The following is a 21,423-nucleotide window of genomic DNA, read 5'->3' on the forward strand; positions in this document are numbered from 1 at the left end:
GATGTGTGTTGCCTGACCTCACATTTACCAGCATTGTACTCCTTCTGCCAGACCCTTGCCCACTCAAATAACATACCTATATTTCTCTGCAGACTCTCTGTATCCTCTGCACAATTTGCTTTTCCGCTCAATTTGGTGTCATCAGCAAACTTAGATATACCACACTCGGTCCCCTCTCCCAGATCGTCAATGTATATCGTGAACAGTTGCAGGCCCAGCACCAACCCCTGCAGCACACCACTCACCACTGATTGCCAACCAGAGAAACACGCATGTGTCCCAACTCTCTGCTTTCTATTAGTTAACTAATCCTCTATCCGTGCTAATACATCACCTCTAACTGTGCATCTTATCTTTTTTGGATAAATCTATTATGTGGCACCTTATCGAAGACCTTCTGGAAATCCAAGTAAATAATGCCCATCTGTTCCCCTCTAAAGACTGTGCTCGTTATATCCTCAAAGAACTCCAGTAAGTTTGTCAAACAGGACCTGCCTTTGCTGAATCCATGTTGCGTCTGCCTGATGCATCCATTTCTTTCCAGATACCTCGCTATTTCATCTTTAATGATAGTTTCAGCTGTTAGAGTGGTTTTTGGGTTTTGGACATATACATTTAGCAATTGACTTTGGCTACCTGTCCTCACATCTGAAAACGTATTGTGGATTTACTTTGGAGTGGAGCTCTGAACAATGGGTTTCTAAAAGCTGTGAATCCCAGACCAGGCAATGCTGATTAAAGTTCACTTGGATGTCTGTGGTGTGGATGCGAATCAGGAGGTGTGATGGCTGTATGTTGTCTCAAAGAAAGCATTGTCCATACATTGTAAACATGGAGTTATCCTTTGATGTTTGGCACATAAAATATCGAGCCCAACACTGGGCCAGCCAGACCTTTTGACCGAAAGTGTCTCTGTATGATGCCTGCTGTACTTTGTTTTGTCGAATAAAGAAGTTGCTTTATATCTATCAGTACTTTTCTCCGGTGACTTAATTCACGCAACAACTCAAGCATTTTTCCAACTGCAGATGTTAAACTAACTTGCCTATAGTCACCTGCCTTTTGCCTACATCTTTTTTTGAACAGTGACGTGACATTTGCCTTCTTCCAGTCTGCCATGACCAGCCCAGAGTCCACAGAATTTTGGTAAGTTATCACCAAAGCATCTACTACAAACTCTGTCATTTCTTTCAGTACCCTGAGATGCATTTCATATTGAAAGGCCTACACAGAGTGGATCTGGAAAAGGTGTTTCCTATAGTAGGGGAGTCTAGGACCAGAGGATACAGCCTCAGAACAGAAGAATGTCATGGTATAATAGAAATGATGAGGGATTTCTTTAGCCAGAGGGTGGTGGATCTATGGAATATGTTGTCACAGATGGCTGTGGAGGTCAAGTCATCGGGGATATTTAAAGCAAAGGTTGACAGTTTCTTGATTAGCAAGAGTGTTAAAGGTTATGAGGAAAAGGCGGGTGAATGAGGTTGAGAGAGATAATAAATCAGATATGATAGAATGATGGAACAGACCCGATAGGCCAAATGGCCTAATTCTGCTCCTATACCTTATGATTTTATAAGAGGCCCAAAACTGCACACAATACTCCACGTGTGGTCTAACCAATGCCTTATAAAGCATCAGCATTATAGCTTTGGTTTTATATTCTTGTCCTATTGAAATATTGCTAACTTTGCATTGCTTTTCTTACCACTGACTCAACCTCCAAGTTAAAATTAGAGAATTCTACATGAGGACTCCTAAGTGGCTTTGCACATCTGATTTCAGAATTTGCTCCCCAATTAGAAAATATTTTATGTCTTTATTTCTTTTACTAAAGTGCACGACCACAGACTTCCCTATGCCGTATTCCATCTGCCACTTTTTTGCCCAATCTCCTAATCTGTCCAAGTCCATCTTCAACAACAACCGCCACCCCACTTACTTTTGTATTGTCTGCAAACTTGGCCAGAAAGCCATCAATTTCCGCCATCTGAATTATTGACATATTATTGAAAAGAAGAGGTCTCAACACAAATCCCAGCGGAACACCACTAGTCACTGGCAGGCAACCAGAAAAGGTCCCTTTTATTCCCACTTGTTGCCTCCTGCCAATCAACCAACCTTCTATCCATGATAGTATCTTTACTGTAATATTATGGGCTCTTATCTTGATTAGTACCCTCAAGTGTGGTAACTTGTCAAAGACTTCCGAAAATCCAAGTAAACAACATCCACTGATTTGCCTTTGTCTGTCTTGTTACTTATTTCTTAAAAAATAATCCCAACAGATTTGTAATACAAGATTTCCCCTGAAGGAAACCATGTTGAATTTGGTCTATTATCATGTGGCTCTAAATACTCTGAGATCTTCTCCTTAATAATGGACTCCCAACATCTTACCAACCACTGAAGTCAGGCTGGCTGACCTATAATTTCCTGTCTTTTGCCGTCCTTCCTTCTTTCTGAAAGAGTGGAGTGACATTTGCTATTTTCCAGTCCTCTGGAACCATTTCAGAATCAAGTGATTCTTGAAAGATCACTACTAATGCCTCCAAAAGCTCTCCAGCTACAATACCTCTTTCAGTACCCAGGAGTGTAGTCCTTCTGGTCCAGGTGACTTATCCCTTAGACCTTTTGGCGTCCCAAGCATCTTCAGCTTAGTAGTAGCAAATACATTCACTTCTGCCCCCTGACACTCTCAAATTTCTGGCATACCGCTGTTCTCTTCCACAATGAAGACTGATGTAAAATAATTATTGTTTGTCCGTCATTTCTTTGTCCCTCTTGACTACCTCTCCAGTTTCATTTTCCAATGGTGTAATTTCCACCCCTGCCTCTGTTTTACTCTTGAAATTTCTGAAAAAGCTTTTTGTGTGTCCTATTTTCTTGGTTAGCTTACTTCAATATACTAACTTTTCTCTTCTTATTGCATTTTTAGTTGCCTTCTGTTGGATTTTAAAAGCTTCGCAATCCTCCAGCTTCCATTAATGCTTGCTGTATTATATGCCTTCTCTTGTTGTTATGCAGTCTTTGACTTCAATCGTCAGTCTCCATTGCCTTATCCTTCCTTTAAAATACTTCCTCTTCTTTGGAATATATTTATGCTGTACCTTCCAAATTTCTCACAAAAACTCTAGCCATTGCTGTTTTGCCATCATTCCTGCTAGTATCCCCTAGAAATCAACTTTGGTCAGCTGCTCTCTCATGCCTCTGTAGTTCCCTTCCCTCCAGTGTAATACTGATACATCTGATTTTAGCTTCTCCCTCTCAAATTGCAGGCTGAATTCTATCATATTATGCTAAAGGGTCCTTTACCTTATGCTCTCTATAGTAGAGATGAGTAGGTTACAAGTATGCTTAAAAGGTCACCACTAGGCTGTTTTTGTACTTCGTAATCCTCATAAGGATTAGACTTGTTTCTATTCCTTGTTATACTAATTTGTGTAATGTACTTTAAAAAAAATATTGTTTGAATACCATAAAAATAAACATTTCAACCCAATGATCCAGTGAATGATATATTCTGTTCGGTACTGTATTTACAATTTCTTACCTGTTAATAACGCCATACGCCTCTTCAGTGCCTATTATACAGAGTGCATTCACAGCAGCATATGTTGGAGCAAGATGTGGTTCTTGGCCTGGTCCGCCACCAAATCCACCATTTGGACTTTGACATCTTGCCAAGAATTGACAAATACTATTTATGAAAGGAAAATGCAACTGATTTAATAAATCAATTTTTTTTTCATTATTTGGCTTCAAGTTGTGCTATAGCAACATATGATTTCTAGTATTTCACCCAGAGCCCACTTGCGAGTATTCAACATGAACGATCATCTCAAACACATAAGCACATTATATAGGTGTCTTCTACCCAAAGTGGAAACTTAGTTTGGAATTTTCTTTAAATATAATTGGAAGTCACATCAGAAAATTCACTCAGTGCAAAAACATTATGCCCATGTCAAGTCAGATGAATTATACTCCAATCACATCAGAGAACACCCAAACGTATAAGGTACAAATCAGTGGAAAAAAAATTGGGGCCCACATGCACATCAACAATATTCCATTAATGATTAATAAGCTAATTTTTATCTCATTTTCAGCAACATGGTTACAGAAGAGTAGCAGATAGCGCAACGTATTACAGCTCCGGACGTCAGAGTTTGGAATTCAATTCCAACACTGTCTGTAAGAAGTTTGTACATTCCCCACATGACTGCATGAGTTTCCTCCCACAGTCCAAAGACCTACTGGTTAATAGGTTAATTGCTCATTGTAAGTTGTCCTGTGATTAAGCCAAGGTTAACTAGGTGGCATGCTCGGCAGCATGTCTCGGGCCAAAGAGCCTGTTCCATGTTGCATCTCTAAATAAATAAACATACTCATACTTTACATAATATATTATATGTACTCAAATTGAAAATAATTGACTTGAGCACCATAAGCATGTTACTAACAATAATTATAGTTTACTATATTAATAACTGACAAAAGTTACATGCCAAAGTTGGCCCCTGGCTAAAATTGGTGGCACAAGTACTGTACATGGAAGTACAAAATTAGAGACCTTGGTAGATTAAGGGAAAGGCCAAAACCAAGACACAAATTTTAAAGCAGCCAATTACATCATTCACTTTGGACCAAAAAAGATCTTCAAATATCTTTTAAATGATTAAAACACTTGAAAGAAGTTTCAGGGTCACCACAAATAGATCACAAAGGTATAGATGCCTAATTGCAGAGAGCTGGAATCCAAAGAATACATTTTTTCTGCAGCTTTTCAAAAGCCAACTAGCACGTGTAGAACTTGCTATCATGTCTTGGAAAGGATATAGTGGCAATGGCTACGAAGGAGTGCATTGCAAATTCGCCTCATTTACTGGTTACAAGGGTTAGGTTATAAGATTAAATGAACTAGATTTTCTATACCACAAGGTTATGGGGAAATAACAAAGACTGAAGTGTTTGCAAGGAAACAAAAATAATTATTTGAAACAGAGAGAAAAAAAATCAGAAGGCTGTCCTAGATAGCATCTGAAAATTAGTTCCAGGTAATTCAGAGAAAAATTAAGAAAGTGAAACACAGTGAAATATTTCAACATATGTTGAAAATCTGCAGCAAAACACAAGAAGCTGGAGGAATTCAATGGGTCAGGTATCTATGAAGGGAGATAGTCAACATTTTAGGCTGAAACCCTTCATCAGGACTGCAGGCCAAGTAAAGACTACTGTACTTCCAAGGTCCCCATATATGCCAAATACATCATTATATATGAAGAATGTTGTACTTTCTTAGCTATTCATGAACAGAATTAGCTAAGTAAGGATGACAACTTTCCTCCATAAAATACACAACATCCTATTCCTTAGCACTTATTATTTACCATCAATAAATGCTAAGGAATAGGAAGACAATGTTGGTTGGTGAAATTAGAATACAGAAAAGCTATGATGATTGCAAGCTGGTACAAGTTCAAGGGAATACTCCAGAACAATACTCCAGCTTCAATGGATGATTTAAACATAGAAGAGAACAACTTACATCATTAATAACACTTTCGAACATTTGACTTGTTGCATGTAAAATAATTGTGGGAATGCATTCAGAATAATTTATTAATTTAACTGCAGTATGGCATTACCACTTTACGCAACAGTATTTCATTTCTCTGAATGAAATTATGGTGATTTTGTAAGAATTAAATCCTTCATTAATACTGAAGATATTTAAACCACAAATTTGTAAATTCAACATTAAAAAGCACTGTAGAATTGCTTTCTACCTAAATCATCCTGTATGTCTTTATTTCTACTTTCAAATGAGGTGAAATCCCGTTCACGAACAGCTAAGAAAGTACAACATTCTTCATAAATAGCGATGTATCTGGCATGGATAGGGAGGTGGAAGTACAATAATCATTACTTGGCCTGCAGTAATCAAGAGTTTGTGCATTACAAGTCAAAACTCATAAGCTGAGTTTCAAATACAAGGTCTAAATCTCAACTTTCAGAAGGCTTTTTGAGAAAGAAAACTGTGCCAGAAAATAACAAGGAAATGGAAGTCAGACCCTGCAGCAGAAACCAGCGCAACAAATGTATCCATGATTGATATCAACTTATACAACAAAAACTGGGTGATCATTCCAGAATCATTTCAAAGTATCAGTGCAAATTATTGCCCCATACTGTGGAATGGGATTGATCAGAAAGCCAGAAATCTGTGAAGCTCTTTTTATCTGCTTTGAATTGCTACGACATGATAGCAAGCACTACTAGTCAGAAATTCCTGCTAAAAAAGAAAATATGTGATGATTAGCTGGAATAGAACAGCCAACTAAAGCAACAGGAGGCAGTAAAGAGATAGTAAGCAAACTACAACACCTGATGAGTTATCACATTTTTCAAAGCTTACAGCGGTATTCCAATAACAGGTTCACATTTTCCAAGTTTAGCATATACTCACTGGGAAGCTGTGCTTTCATCGAGTGGCTCGTTGAGAAGCTCCAAGCTGTGTAAGATCCAGTAACAGAGCCAAGGTCGACTGGCATCCAAACACTGAATTAAACCAGAAACATACTGTATAGTGACAAGAGAAATAAGTGAAGCAAAAATTTAAAATGCCTGATACATGCAGTATGTATACAATGCTTATAAAAAGTATTCGCTTCCCCCCTTTAATATGACACACCAAATCATCACTTGGTTTTAGAATTATAATTATATAAATTATAATTTATAATATAAACTATAATTCCTTAAATGGAGATCACTGGTGTGCAGTCAATGTGTTTCAATTAATTGCAGTAAAAATACACCTGTACCTGGAGGGTTCAACTGTTGCTGAGTCAGTATCCTGGCAAAAGCTACACCGTGAAGACAATCTAACACCCCATGCAACTCTGCTACAAGGTTGTTGAAAAACACGTCAGGAGGAGGATACAAGAAAATTTCCAACTCACACAGTTAAGTCAATCATCAAGAAATGGAAATCATATGGCACAGCTGTAAATCTGCCTAGGGCAGGCCATCCTCAAAAACTGAGTGGCCATGCAAGAAGGGGACTAGTGAAGGGAGGACACCAAGAGACCTGTGACAACTCTGGAGGAGTGACAAGCATTGGAGAGAATGCACATACAACAATTGTTGCCCAGGCAGCTTTCTGGGAGAGTGGCAAAGAGAAAGCCACTGTTGAAAAAAACTCACGGTTAGAATTTGTCCAAAAGCATGTGAGAGACTCTGAAGTCAGCTGGAAGAAGGTTCTATGGTCTGATGAAACAAAAATTCAGTTTTTTGGCCATCAGACTAAACGCTGTGTTTGATGTAGACTAAACGCTGTGTTTGATGTGAACCAAACACTACACATCATCACAAAAACATCGTGAAGCATGGCTGTATCATGCTGAGGGGATGCTTCAATGCAGCAAGCCCGGGAAGGCTGGTGAAGGTAGAGGGTAAAATGAATGCAGCAAAATACAAGGAAGTGCTGGAGGAAAACCTGATACAGTCTGCAAGAGAACTGCGACTTGGGAGAAGAGTTCTTTTCCAGCAAGACAATAAGCCCAAGCACAAAGCCAAAGCCTCACAGGAATGGCTTAAAAACAAAGTTAATGACCTGGAGTGGCCATGTCAGAGTTCAGACTTCAATCCAATTAAGAATTTATGGCTGGACTTGAAAAGGGCTGTTCACTCACGGTTCCATACAATCTGACAAAGCTTGAGCAGTTTTGTAAAGAAGAATGGGTAAAAATTGCAGTGTCCAGATGTGCAAAGCTGATAGAGACCTATCCACACAGACTCAAAGATGTAATTGCTGCCAAAGGTGCATCTACTAAATACTGACTGTAAGGGGGGGTGAGTAATTATGCAATCAATTATTTGGTTTTTAAAAACTACAATAAATTTAGACCAATTTGTAGAAACTTGTTTTCACTTTGACACGCAAGAGCTTTTTCCGTTGATCAATGTCAAAAAAGCCAAATTAACCCCACCGTGATTCAATGCTGTAAAAAATAAAACATGAAAACTTTCGGGGGGGGGGGTGGTGAATACTATTTATAGGCACTGTATTAACAGTTAAATAGGTTTTTATGTTGCAATTTCATAAAGTTATGAAACAAGTATACCTATAGAGTACTAAAAGTAAAATTTATCCTTACACTGAACATTGCTACTTTAGACTTACAAAAGAAAAAACAAATATATGTTTTCTGCAAAACACTATAAAAATAAAGTGCTCATGTTGGTTATGTACTAGGGCTTGAAACAATATTATTTTTGTGATAGTTCAGGCGAATATAAAAGCCAATTATTCATCGATTCCATTGCCTCAAACTACACATACCCTCTCAGCTCTCACAGCTCATCTAGTGTAAGCTTTTCCATCTTCATCATCACCTTCTCCTGAGACCCCACATTCATATATTCCAGATTATATCACTCCTCCTTTCTTATGTGAGGATGAAGTGGGGTTCTTGGGGACATTGCCTCAAGATTTAGGGGAGAAGATTTAGGATGGAGATGAGCAGAAACTGTTTTTCCCCAGAGAGTGGTGAATCTGTGGAATTCTCTGCCCAGGGAAGCAGTTGAGGCTTCTGCACTAAATATATTTAAGGAACAGTTAGATAGGTTTTTACATAGTAAGGGAATGAAGGGTTATGGGGAAATGGCAGGTAGATGGAGCTGAGTTCATGGACAGATCAGCCATGATCTTATTGATTGGCAGGGCAGGCTCGATGGGCCGGATGGCCGACTCCTGTTCCTATTCCTTATGTTCGTATGAAGGGGTGGGCTTCTTAATGAAGTTACAGCCTCACTCATCTCACTTCAATCAGACCACCAGTATCAAGTACCTGATACTGGGGCATTATCAATCGAATTGTCTTGCAACTCGGTGTTATCCATCTGTTAAGGCTGCCATATCCAAGGAAACATACAATAAATGGCAGGATTTTGAGTGATATGGTAGGACAAAGGAATGTATGTCCACCAGATAGTTAAAAGGATAGCAAATGAATTCCATCTGGTGATTAAGTTGGCATATGGGGTGCTTCCCTTTGTTATCTAAAGAATAAGAGCAAGGAGTTTATGCATGTACTGTATACTACATAAGTCAAACCATAGCCTGAGTACTATTTACAGAGCTGGTTATCACACTACAGAAAACCACAATTACACTGGAGAGCAGAGGAGATGTATGAAAATAGAGACAGTAATAGAAAGTATGTGTGACAGTTTTCTTCAGAGCAAAAGAGGCTTAGCAGCTGTAATTACAGTTCAAAACATTATGAAGAACATAACACAGATTAATAGGAGAAATATTTGCTGAGAAATTAAAAATATAAGATACAGATTTAAGAAAATAGGATTACAAGAGAGATGAGGCAATTTTTTTTGAGTGAGAGTATGGTAGATATCTGGAACTGACTGTCTCAAAGGGTGGTAGAGGTGAAATCCTCATTGCTTCTATACAGTATTTGAATATACACCAGAAGGACCACAACTTGCAGTGGTACAACATATTGGTAAAAGAAGAGATTAAGTTGGATAGCTGTCTATTTGGACTGGCACAGATACAAAAAGTCACAAGGGCTCCTCTTGCTTTGTTAGTTTTCTATACTTCTGTAAAAAAAAAAATTTGCTAAAGTAGCTAAAAAAAATCAATACAAAGATAAAACTTCGTAATACCTTTTTTAAAAAAAAGAGATGCAGCACGATAACAGGCCTTTTCGGCCCTGAGATCTTATCCTTAATAATCAACTTGAACATCTTCCCAACCACTGAGGTCAGACTAACAGGCCTATAGTTTCCTTTCCTCTGCCTCTCTCCCTTCTTGAAGAGCCAAATGACATTTGCAATTTCCCTGTCTTTCAGAACCATTCCAGAATCTAGTGATTCTTGAAAGATCATTATTAATGCCTCTACAATCTCTTCAACCACCTCTTTCTGAACGCTGTTGTGTACACCATCTGGTCCAGGTGACTTATCTACCTTCAGACCTTTCAGTTTCCCAAGAATCTTCTCTTCAGTAATGGTAACTTCACAAATTTCATGAGCCCTGACAGCTGGAACTTCACCATACTGCTAGTGTCTTCCACTGTGAAGAATAATGTAACATACTTATACAGTTCGTCTGCCCTTTCCTTGTCTCCCACTACTACCTCTCCAGGATAGTTCTCCAGCAATCCAATATATACTCTTGCCTCTCTTTTACACTTTTATGTATCTCATGAAACTTTTGGTATCCTCATTAATATTATTGGCAAGCTTATTTTCGTATCCGACCTAGTCATAGTCATAGTCATACTATATTGATCCCGGGGGAAATTGGTTTTCGTTACAGTTGCACCATAAATAATAAATAGTAATAACACCATAAATAGTTAAATAGTAATTTGTAAATTATGCCAGGAAATAAGTCCAGGACCAGCCTACTGGCTCAGGGTGTCTGACCCTCCAAGGGAGGAGTTGTAAAGTCTGACGGCCACAGGCAGGAATGACTTCCTATGATGCTCTGTGTTGCATCTCGGTGGAATGAGTCTCTGGCTGAATGTACTCCTGTGCCCACCCAGTACATTATGTAGTGGATGGGAGACATTGTCCAAGATGGCATGCAACTTGGACACCATCCTCTTTTCAGACACCACCATCAGAGAGTCCAGTTCCATCCCCACAACATCACTGACCTTACGAATGAGTTTGTTGATTCTGTTGGTGTCTGCTACCCTCAGCCTGCTGCCCCAGCACACAACAGCAAACATGATAGCACTGGCCACCACAGACTCATAGAACATCCTCAGCATTGTCCGGCAGATGTTAAAGGACCTCAGTCTCCTCAGGAAATAGAGACGGCTCTGACCCTTCCTGTAGACAGCTTCAGTGTTCTTTGACCAGTCCAGTTTATTGTCAGTTCGTATCCCCAGGTATTTGTAATCCTCCACCATGTCCACACTGACTCCCTGGATGGAAACAGGGGTCACCGGTGCCTTAGCTCTGCTCAGGTCTACCACCAGCTCCTTAGTCTTTTTCACATTAAACTGCAGATAATTCTGCTCACACCATGTGACAAAGTTTCCTACTGCAGCCCTGTACTCAGCCTCATCTCCCCTTGTTGATGCATCCAACTATGGCAGAGTCATCAGAAAACTTCTGAAGATGACAAGACTCTGTGCAGTAGTTGAAGTCTGAGGTGTAAATGGTGAAGAGAAAGGGAGACAAGACAGTCCCCTGTGGAGCCCTAGTGCTGCTGATCACTCTGTCGGACACACAGTGTTGCAAGCACACGTACTATGATCTGCCAGTCAGGTAATCAAGAATCCATGACACCAGGAAAGCATCCACCTGCATCGCTGTCAGCTTCTCCCCCAGCAGAGCAGGGCGGATGGTGTTGAACGCACTGGAGAAGTCAAAAAACATGACCCTCACAGCGCTTGCTGGCTTGTCCAGGTGGGTGTAGACACAGTTTAGCAGGTAGACGATGGCATCCTCAACTCCTAGTCGGGGCTGGTAAGCGAACTGGAAGGGACCTTTACCTTCTTAATGATGTTTTTAGTTGCCTTCTGTTGGTCTTTAAAAGTTTCCTAATACTCTAACTTCTCACTAATTTTTGCTCTATTATATGCCCTCTCTTTGGCTTTTTTATATTGGGTTTGACTACTCTTGTTAGCCACAGTTGTATCATCTTGCATTTATAGATACTTCATTGATCCCAAGGAAATAACAGTGTCACAGCAGCATTACAAGTACACAGGTACACAAATATTAGAAGAGAACTAAGAATAAAAATAAGTTCACTTAGAAAAAGATATACAAGATTTACAAGTCAAAGTTTGCAAGATCTCTTCTCCGGCTATAGGTTGACTCATTATAGAGCTTGATGACCGAGAATAAGAATAACCTCACATAGCACTTTTTGGAGCAGTGCAGTTGTCATAGTCTATTACTGAAAGTGCTCCTCTGTTTAGCCAAGGTGGAATGCAGGGGTTGAGAAATGTCTGGAATTGGCAGGATTTTCTGGAGGGTCCTTTGTTCTACCACAACCTCCAGTATGTCCAGTTTGACTCCTATAATAGAACCAGCCTTTCTAATCAGAAGAATACTTCTTCCTCTTTGGAATGTATATATCCTGTGCATTCTGAATTGCTTCCAGAAAGTCCAACATTTGCTACTCTGCCATCATCCCTGCCAGTGTTCTTTTCCAATCAATTCTGGCAAACTCCTCTCTCATGCCTCTGTAATTCACTGAAATACTGATACATAAGACTTTAGCTATTCCTTCTCAAATTTCAGGGTTACTTTATCATATTATGAACACTTGCCCCTAAGGGTTCTTTTACCTTAAGCTCTTTAATCAATTCTGCTTCATTGCACAACACCCAATCCAGAATAGAGGACCCCTAGTGGGCTCAACCACGAGCTGCTCTAAAAAGCCCATTTATAGGCACTCTAGAAATTCCCCCCTTGGAATGCAGCACCAAAGTGATTTTCCCAATTTACATGCATATTGAAATCCATGACTATTGTAACATTACCCTTTTGGCATGCATTTTCTATCTCCTGTTGTAACTTGTAGACCACAGCCTTACTACTGTTTGGGGGTTTGTATACAACTCCCATCAGGGTATTTTTACCCTTACAGTCCCTTAGCTATATCCACAATGATTCAACACCTTGCAACCCTATCTAACCTCTCTCTCTCTCACACACACACACACACACACACACACACGAGGAATTCTGCAGATGCTTGAAATTCAAGCAACACAACTCAAAGTTGCTGGTGAACGCAGCAGTCCCATTCCCATTCTGATATGTCTATCCATGGCCTCCTCTACCGTAAAGATGAAGCCACACTCAGGTTGGAGGAACAACACCTTATATTCCGTCTGGGTAGCCTCCAACCTGATGGCATGAACATTGACTTCTCAAACTTCCGCTAATGCCCCACCTCCCCCTCGTACCCCATCCGTTATTTATTTATATAAACACATTATTTCTCTCTCTCTCCTTTTTCTCCCTCTGTCCCTCTGACTATACCCCTTGCTCATCCTCTCAGTTTTTTCCCCCCTCCCCCTTTTCTTTCTCCCTGGGCCTCCTGTCCCATGATCCTCTCATATCCCTTTTGCCAATCAACTGTCCAGCTCTCGGCTCTATCCCTCCCCCTCCTGTCTTCTCCTATCATTTTGGATCTCCCCCTCCCCCTTTCAAAACTCTCACTAGCTCTTCTTTCAGTTAGTCCTGACGAAGGGTCTTGGCCCGAAAAGTCGACTGTACCTCTTCCAAGAGATGCTGCCTAACCTCCCTCTAATGATTTAATTTCATTTTTTACCAACAGAGCAATGCCGCCCCCTCTGCCTTTCTGCCAGTCGTTTTGATAAAATGTGTATTCTTAGATATTAAGCTCTCAGTTAAAATCTTCTTTCAGCCGTGATTCAGTGATGCCTGCAACATTGTACATGCCACTCTGCCTCTGTGCTACAAATTCCTCTACCTTATTCTGTATACTGCGCACATTCAAATACAACACCTTCAGTCCTGTTGATTGAATGAACACCTTTTTTGATTTTGTCCGCCTTTTACATTGTAACTCATTCTGTTGACTGCAATTTTGCACTATCAGCAGCATCTCCTGACTACACAATACCTCCTTTTGTAAACCAGCCTCTTCATCTTCAGCACTATCATCAGCCTTTTCTGTACTTCTTGCATTGAAATATACATGGCTCAGGATGCTCAACTTTTGATTCCTAACTTTGTCTGAGGTTTTACCAACATCTGCCTCCACAACTGGCTATGATGCACCCAGTCAGTATACTCTACACCATACATCTATAGAAGTTTGTCAAAGTTTTAGGTATCATGCCAAATCTTCACAAACTCCTAAGGAAGCAGAGGCACTCCCGTGCTTTCTTCATACTTGCACTTATGTGCCAGGACCAGGATAGGTCCTCTGAAATGAAAAGATGGAGGAATTTATTGCTGACCCTCTCCACCTCTGATCCTCCGATGAGGGCTGGTTTATGGACCTCTAGCTTTCTCCTCCTGAAGTCATTAATCAGCTCCTTGGTCTTCTGACAGTGAGTGAGAGGTTGTTGTTGTGGCACCACTCAGCCAGATTTTCAATTTCCATCCTAAATGCTGATTCAACACCACCTTTGATTCGGCCTATGACAGTGGTGTCATCAACAACCTTGAATATGGCTTTGAGGTTGTGCTTAGCCACACAGTCATAAGTGTAAACAAATAGAGCAGGAGGCTAAGCACACAGCCTTGAGATGCACCTACGTTGATGGAGATTGTGGAGGAGATGTTGTTGCCAATGTGAACTGACTAGGGTCTGCAAGTGAGGAAATCAAAGATCCAATTGCACAAGGAGGTAATGAGGCTCAAGCTTATTGATTAGTTTTGAGAGGATTACCATTGAATGCTGAGCTGTAGTTGATAAAGATGATCCAATTCGCTTCTCAGGCAGAATATGTTTTATCACCAACCTCTCAAAACACTTCATCACTGTGGATGTCAGTACTAGTAGATGACAGTCACGTACGTAGGTTACTATTTTCTTCTCAGGCATCAGTAAGTGAAGCCTGCTTGAAGCAGGTGGATATCTCATACTGCCGAAGTGAGAGGACAAAGATTTCATGAACACTCCCACCAGTTGATCAGCATAGGTCTTTAGTACGTGGCCAGGCACCTTGTCTTGGCTGAATGATTTTCATGGGTTCACCCTCCTAAAGTCTACTTGCACATCGGCCTCAGAGGCTTACCACAGGACCATTGAGAGCTGTGGGAGCTCACGATTGTTCCTTCATGTTTAGATGGTCAAAGTAAACATAGAAGGCATTGAGCTCAGTTGGAAGTGAAGCCCAGTTGTCACCCATATCACTTCATTTAACTTTACAAAAGGTGATAAAACCACAACTGTCAAAATTTCTTCATTGATTCAAGTTTAGTGCAGAATTACCATTTAGCCCATGAGATGGTTTTCCCGAGATCATACCTGGACCTCTTGTAACTTTCTTATTCACTAGACTTGAGTGCATTTGATCTGGCCTTCAGCAGATTGCGGATCACATGGTTCACCCAGGGCTTCTTATTGGGGAAGATTCTGAATAATTTTGGGGGGGCACACTTGTCTACAACTGTTTTAGTAATGTCTGTGACAAGCATGGTGTATTTATTCAGATCCACAGAGGAGTCCTTGAAGACGACCCAGTTCACTGACTCAAAGCAATCCCGTAGCGGCTCCTCTGCCTCCCGTGACCAACTCTCTGGAGCTTTGCTCTTTAGCCTCTGTCTATATACAGGTTGAAGGACAGCCAAGTGATCCAATTTACCAAAATGCAAAGTGCCGTAAACACAGGATCATCAGGGACTGTGGGAGTTTGTGATGGTTCCTCCATGTTTTAAAGGTCAAAGTAAGCATAGAAAGCATTGAACTCATCTGGAAGCAAAGCCCTGTTGTCACCTATGTCGCTTGATTTTCCTTTATTTCAATTGGGTCCATAATTGCTCATGTGTACCACATTCAATGACATCAGCTGTCTGATACAAGAAAATCTGCAGATGCTGGAAATCCAAAGCAACACGCACAAAATGCTGGAGGAACTCAGAAGGCCAGGCAGCATCAATGGAAAAGAGTAAGCAGTCAACGTTTCGGGCTGAGACCCTGCATCAGGATTGAAGGAAACCAGTCCTGATGAAGGGTCTTGGCCCAAAATGTTAACTGTTTACTCTTTTCCATAGATGCTGCCTGATTAGCCGACTAACCTAAAAGCACCATTCAAATCATAAATGGCCATAATCCAGTTGACACCTATCTGTGTTCTCAAAATAATTTTATTATTCTTGAATAGCAAGCAAACCTTCGGCTTAACAATAACATAATTTCTACAAGCTATGAATACAGGGTTCAGCGAGAGGAGATTGGATTTCCCTCCCTAACTTCTACACTCAAGCAGTAGAACCCCGCAGAACAAGTCTAATGGCAAAACCCCTACTTTATGGATTGTAGCAACCAATAATTTTCCATATATCAAGGGCTAATCTGCAGGTAAGTATAAAGATAACAATCACTGAAAAAATCTTGTGGTTTGTCATCCTATCAATAATCTTGAAAATATTCTCCAAGGAAAATATTTTAGCTGTTTATGCCTTGGATTCATATAAACAACGGTTAGTTTTAAAGCAACATATTTTCTGTTTAAAACACTTGAATCCCAAATAAAATAACTGCATTCCTTCATTTTCATTTGGGAAAAATCTCCCAAACTGTAATTTAAAGTAGTACAGTGCGGAAGTTAATAGATCAAAATATTTCAGCAGCTCCAAACTTCATCATGAAGCTACATATCAGAAGTTCAGGATTCACAAAATCATTTCCACTTCCCTTGTCTGAAGTCTTACCGTATAGGACTCAGAGAGGTGCCTCAAACCTTTCTTCAAGTACTGGAAATGTTTCTCCCTTTGCAGAAAAGGCCTGTAAAATATCAGACACAATTGGATCAGCCATTACATTTATACAGTATATAAACAGTACTGAAAACTGACATATTCATTTATACTTTTGGACTGGTTTTCATTAACTTGGAAGTTAGAAGCAACAATTATAGTTCTAACTACAGGGCTCAAATCACACCATGAATTGATGCACTGAAGCTTAAGTGTTTCATTGTGTAAATAATGACCATCTTGCATTCAAGGAAAGGAGAAGTTATAGACAATAGACAACAGGTGCTGGAGTAGGCCATTCAGCCCTTCGAGCCAGCACCACCATTCACTGTGATCATGGCTGATCATCCACAATCAGTACCCTTTTCTTGCCTTTTCCCCATATCCCTTCACTCCGCTATCTTTAAGAGCTCTATCTAACTCTTTCTTGAAAGAATCCAGAGATTATGTTACAGCATTACTACACAAAACACCAAATGAAACTCCATGCGCTTTGTGTTCAACGACTCCAACACAAATATCCATGATGAGGCCTAGTTATAAAATCTAAAAGTTTTAAACTTATATGTTCCCTCTCAGGATGATGAACAGACTATTTTCTTTTAATAAAAGCACAACTCTGAAGTTTCAGAAATACAAGCCTGGAAAATGAATTCAGATGCCAGCTGCGACTGAGTTTGTTATAACTGACACAAAACAGTTTATGTGCCATTGTTCCCAAAGCCACCTCAGTTTTTTGCACAACTTCCAAGAAATTGAAAGTGTAATTGTATTTGAAGCAGTAACTGTCATTCACAAAACGTCATTCAAGAGGTGCTGAAGGTATGGCTTCTGACCTGGATAAGGAAAGTATATGCAATGTGCTTCATTTCATAATGTATCACAGAGTGTAATATTGAATTTACATATTTTAATATTCATAAAATTGGAGTAGCCAATAACTGAGCAGTCCTGAAAAACAGTTAGCCACTCTCTCTCCAGCTTTACTGCTTCATTTAAAGTAGCTGGCTGGTCTAAATTTTATCATCCAAGTCAATCCAACCAAGCCTTGAAGCACTTTAACTTACACAATTGGCAGGGAGAAGACTTGGTAAGTAGCTTCATTTTGTTCCAAACTTAATTTTTTTACAAAAATTGAATTGATACAAACTTGATTCCAAGAACGGCAAATTGGTCATTGCACCTATAACCATTGTTGCATGTGAACAAAAGAAATGAACCCTGGCAAGGGAATGCAAACTGTGCATTACATCAAAGTTCAAAGTAAATTTATTATCAAAGTACATATATGCCACCATATCCAACCCTGAGGTTCATTTTCTTGCAGACATACTCAATAAACACAAAGAAACACAAAAAAATCAATCAAAAACCATACACAAGACAGACAAGAAAAACATGCGCAAAAGATGACAAACTATGCCAATACAAAAATTTAAAAAACAAACAAAATAATGAATATGTAACTCTCACTTCGGCTAGCAGTTTAATAGAGGGGGTGATAACCCCCGGCCTGGCCAAACTTAAGAAATCTCGTTTGGGTGGATGCTGCGCGACGTGTCCCCCATTACAAATCAGTACCCCAAAATAACAAACAGTAGTACATAATATGCGATCAAATAATTAAGCTTTATAAGGGGTGATATACTGCGTCCGGTGCTCCCGATGTGGCCTTTTATATATTGGTGAGACCCGACGCAGACTGGGAGACCGCTTTGCTGAACATCTACGCTCTGTCCGCCAGAGAAAGCAGGATCTCCCAGTGGCCACACATTTTAATTCCACATCCCATTCCCATTCTGACATGTCTATCCACGGCCTCCTCTACTGTAAAGATGAAGCCACACTCAGGTTGGAGGAACAACACCTTATATTCCGTCTGGGTAGCCTCCAACCTGATGGCATGAACATTGACTTCTCTAACTTCCGCTAGGCCCCACCTCCCCCTCGTACCCCAGCTGTTACTCCTTTTTATGCACACATTCTTTCTCTCACTCTCCTTTTTCTCCCTCTGCCCCTCTGAATATACCTCTTGCCCATCCTCTGGGTCACCCCCCCCCCCCGTCTTTCTCCCTAGGCCTCCTGTCCCATGATCCTCTCATATCCCCTTTTGCCTATCACCTGTCCAGCTCTCGGCTCTATCCCTCCCCCTCCTGTCTTCTCCTATCATTTTGCATCTCCCCCTCCCCCTCCAGCTTTCAAATCCCTTACTCACTCTTCCTTCAGTTAGTCCTGACTAAGGGTCTCGGCCTGAAACATCGACTGCGCCTCTTCCTATAGATGCTGCTTGGCCTGCTGCGTTCACCAGCAACTTTGATGTATGTTGCTTGAATTTCCAGCATCTGCAGAATTCCTGTTGTTTAAGCTTTATAATTCTTACTTTGACTATATGGTTAGTAAAGAAACAAAGAAAAAGGGAAAAAAAAGGCCCAATTTATTAAACAGTCTGTTGCGCAAAGTTGGAGCTCACTCATAAGTTGATTGTCCATCATTGACCTCCTACGATCGTCGCTGCCCTTTGGACCCTCGCTCCAAGTCCACCCCATCCGGCGGTCTACCAAATCTCTCCATTCGTGTCTTCTCTCCTCTCTCCCCAGCAAAAGCCCGCGAAAAAACTCCTTCCAGATTCACAAGACAGAGCAATAAAATCTTCATTGGCTAACATGCATACCACAATTCTGTTATCTCCAGCCATAACCCAAACATTGCTGCTACAGGGAAACTGTTACCTCAGCAGTGAACATTACAGAGAAGCCATTTCATTAGCCTTAGCAGTGAAACATTACAGAGAAGCCATTACATTAGCAGTGAATCCTTACAGCACGTTACAAATACATAAGCAATAAATACCAAGAACATGAGAAGAGGAGACCTTGACAGTGAGTTCATAGTTGTAGGAATAGTTCAGTGTTGGGATGAGTGAAGTTGAATGAAGTTATCCCCTCTGGTTCAAGAGCCTGATGGTTGAGGGTAATAACCATTCCTGAACCTGGCAGTGTGGCTCCTGAGGTTCCCGTACCACGTTCATGATGGTAGCAGCAAGAAGAAAGCATGGCCTGGATGGTGGAGGTCCTTGATGAGGGATGCTACTTTCCTGCAACATCCTCCTTATAGATGTCCTCAATGGTGGTGAGAGCTTTACCCATGATGATCTAGGTCATATCCACTACTTTTTGGAGGCTTTCCATTAAAGAGCATTTGTGTTTCCATACAACCAGTCAATATACTCTCCACTGTACATCAAAAGAAGTTTGCCAAAGTTTTAGATGACACACTGAATCTGCGCAAACTTCTAAAGTAGAAACACTTACTAGGCTTTGCAAAGCATGATCCCATACATAGAAAGAAGATACTTGAGCTTGCAAACCAATTGTCACTCACTGCATCAGAAGACTCTGTATGATTAAATACTCATACACAGATGACCTAGCAACTGTGGTGAGCAAAATGCTATTACAGTGCCAGTGACCTGGGTTCGCTGTCTGTAAGGAGTTTTGATATTCTCCCCATTACTGCATGGGTTTCCTCCGGGTGCTCTGTTCCCTCCCACATTCCAAATGGTTAGGCTAGTAAGTTGTGGGTATGCTAGGTTCGTGCCAGAAACATGGTGACACTTGTGGATTGTCCCAGCACACCCTTGAACTGTGCTGGATGGTGACATATCTAGCACTTTTCACTGTATGCTTCAATGTACATGTGACAAATAAAACTAATTTTTAATTTTTATTCAATTATCTGCCAATCACAGATGTCTACTCCGTTGTATAAAATCCACACTAAAATAATAGCTCAAGAGGTTCTTATCATAAAGGAATGTTTGAACAATTGGTGTAATTTGAACCAAGACTTAAGAAATAAAAGGCAGATTTCCAGAACTGACAACAGCTTTGAAAGGATGAATATTAATGCAGTCACACATGAAATAAACAAAACATCTTAAACTAGTACCGCCACAATCAAATCACATCAAGTTCCAAGTACCTGCTGTGACTGGTTTTCAGTGAGGTTGCTGCCTCTTTCAATTGTAGCTACTGCAACGTTCCTAAACAAAGGGGTGGGAGATATTTCTCACAAGCATCATTCTCAATTCAAGAAAGCTGTTTCATATTGCTTATCATGTTATGGTGTTAGACTGCGCAGCCCCCTCACTGGGCTCATATGGAAACTTGGCTTGCTGTCGGCCCCATTAACAGAACAGGACTCAGTGGTGAGAAGACCACCTTTCATAAACAATATACATCTAGGGTCGGTATGATTTGGGGTTCAGCCAAACAGGAATGTTGTCATGGTCCTATTGAAGAAACCTCGATTTGAGCCAATGCTGTGTAAATACTGTTCATAGACAATTGTCAATCGGCATGAAATAACAGATCATACATTGCATAAAGGACAGTTCTTTACAAATTTCAGCTTCATGGAACATTTAGTAGGAAAAGGAAAAAAAAAGGCCCACTACTGTTAACCCAGTCCAAACGTGCACACAAAATTGGAGCTCATCTTGAAGTCGTCCTTTTTACTCATGCACTGGACCCACAATTTGCATGAAAGCACACACCACATTCTGAACTTCACTCAAAATCCATCTTGAATAAATGGGCACTCTCTTGCAAGTATTGGCCCTTTCTCCTTGGAGCCATTCATCTGCACAAAGCAATTTGTGCAACAGGAATGCTCCTTCCCAAGGTATTCTCAGCCATCTTCCCTCCTGTCCTCTCCGCAACTCCCGCAAAAAAAACACACAAACCACACCGTCCCTCACAAATCTCTCCCCGCGGTGTTCTCTCGAACTTTCTCCCGGTTCCACTATCCTGGTTGGCTGACACAACATTCCAAAGTTGAAAGCCCCTTATCTTTTAGCTGAAACCAAAACATCCTAAAAACACACTGCTTTTACAGAACTTCTAAAATGAAATACCTACAACGTAGCAGTAAAAATTTTAACCAGGACATTACAATTGTTTTTCTAGT

At 40.5% G+C, this 21,423-nt stretch overlaps 1 protein-coding gene across 1 annotated transcript in view; it reads right to left on the minus strand.

The window, feature by feature from the left end:
- fntb (farnesyltransferase, CAAX box, beta) overlaps nucleotides 1–21,423 on the minus strand; it is a 101,314-nt gene that overhangs the window by 38,007 nt on the left and 41,884 nt on the right. The window contains exons 3-5 of the mRNA XM_063051739.1: nucleotides 16,411–16,483; nucleotides 6,473–6,564; nucleotides 3,554–3,700 (exon numbers count right to left, since the gene is read on the minus strand). Coding sequence (XP_062907809.1) covers nucleotides 3,554–3,700; nucleotides 6,473–6,564; nucleotides 16,411–16,483 — 312 coding nt within the window. The remainder of the gene's footprint in view (nucleotides 1–3,553; nucleotides 3,701–6,472; nucleotides 6,565–16,410; nucleotides 16,484–21,423) is intronic.

Source organism: Mobula hypostoma, chromosome 1 (assembly GCF_963921235.1).
Source record: "Mobula hypostoma chromosome 1, sMobHyp1.1, whole genome shotgun sequence".
Classification (NCBI taxonomy): domain Eukaryota; kingdom Metazoa; phylum Chordata; class Chondrichthyes; order Myliobatiformes; family Myliobatidae; genus Mobula; species Mobula hypostoma.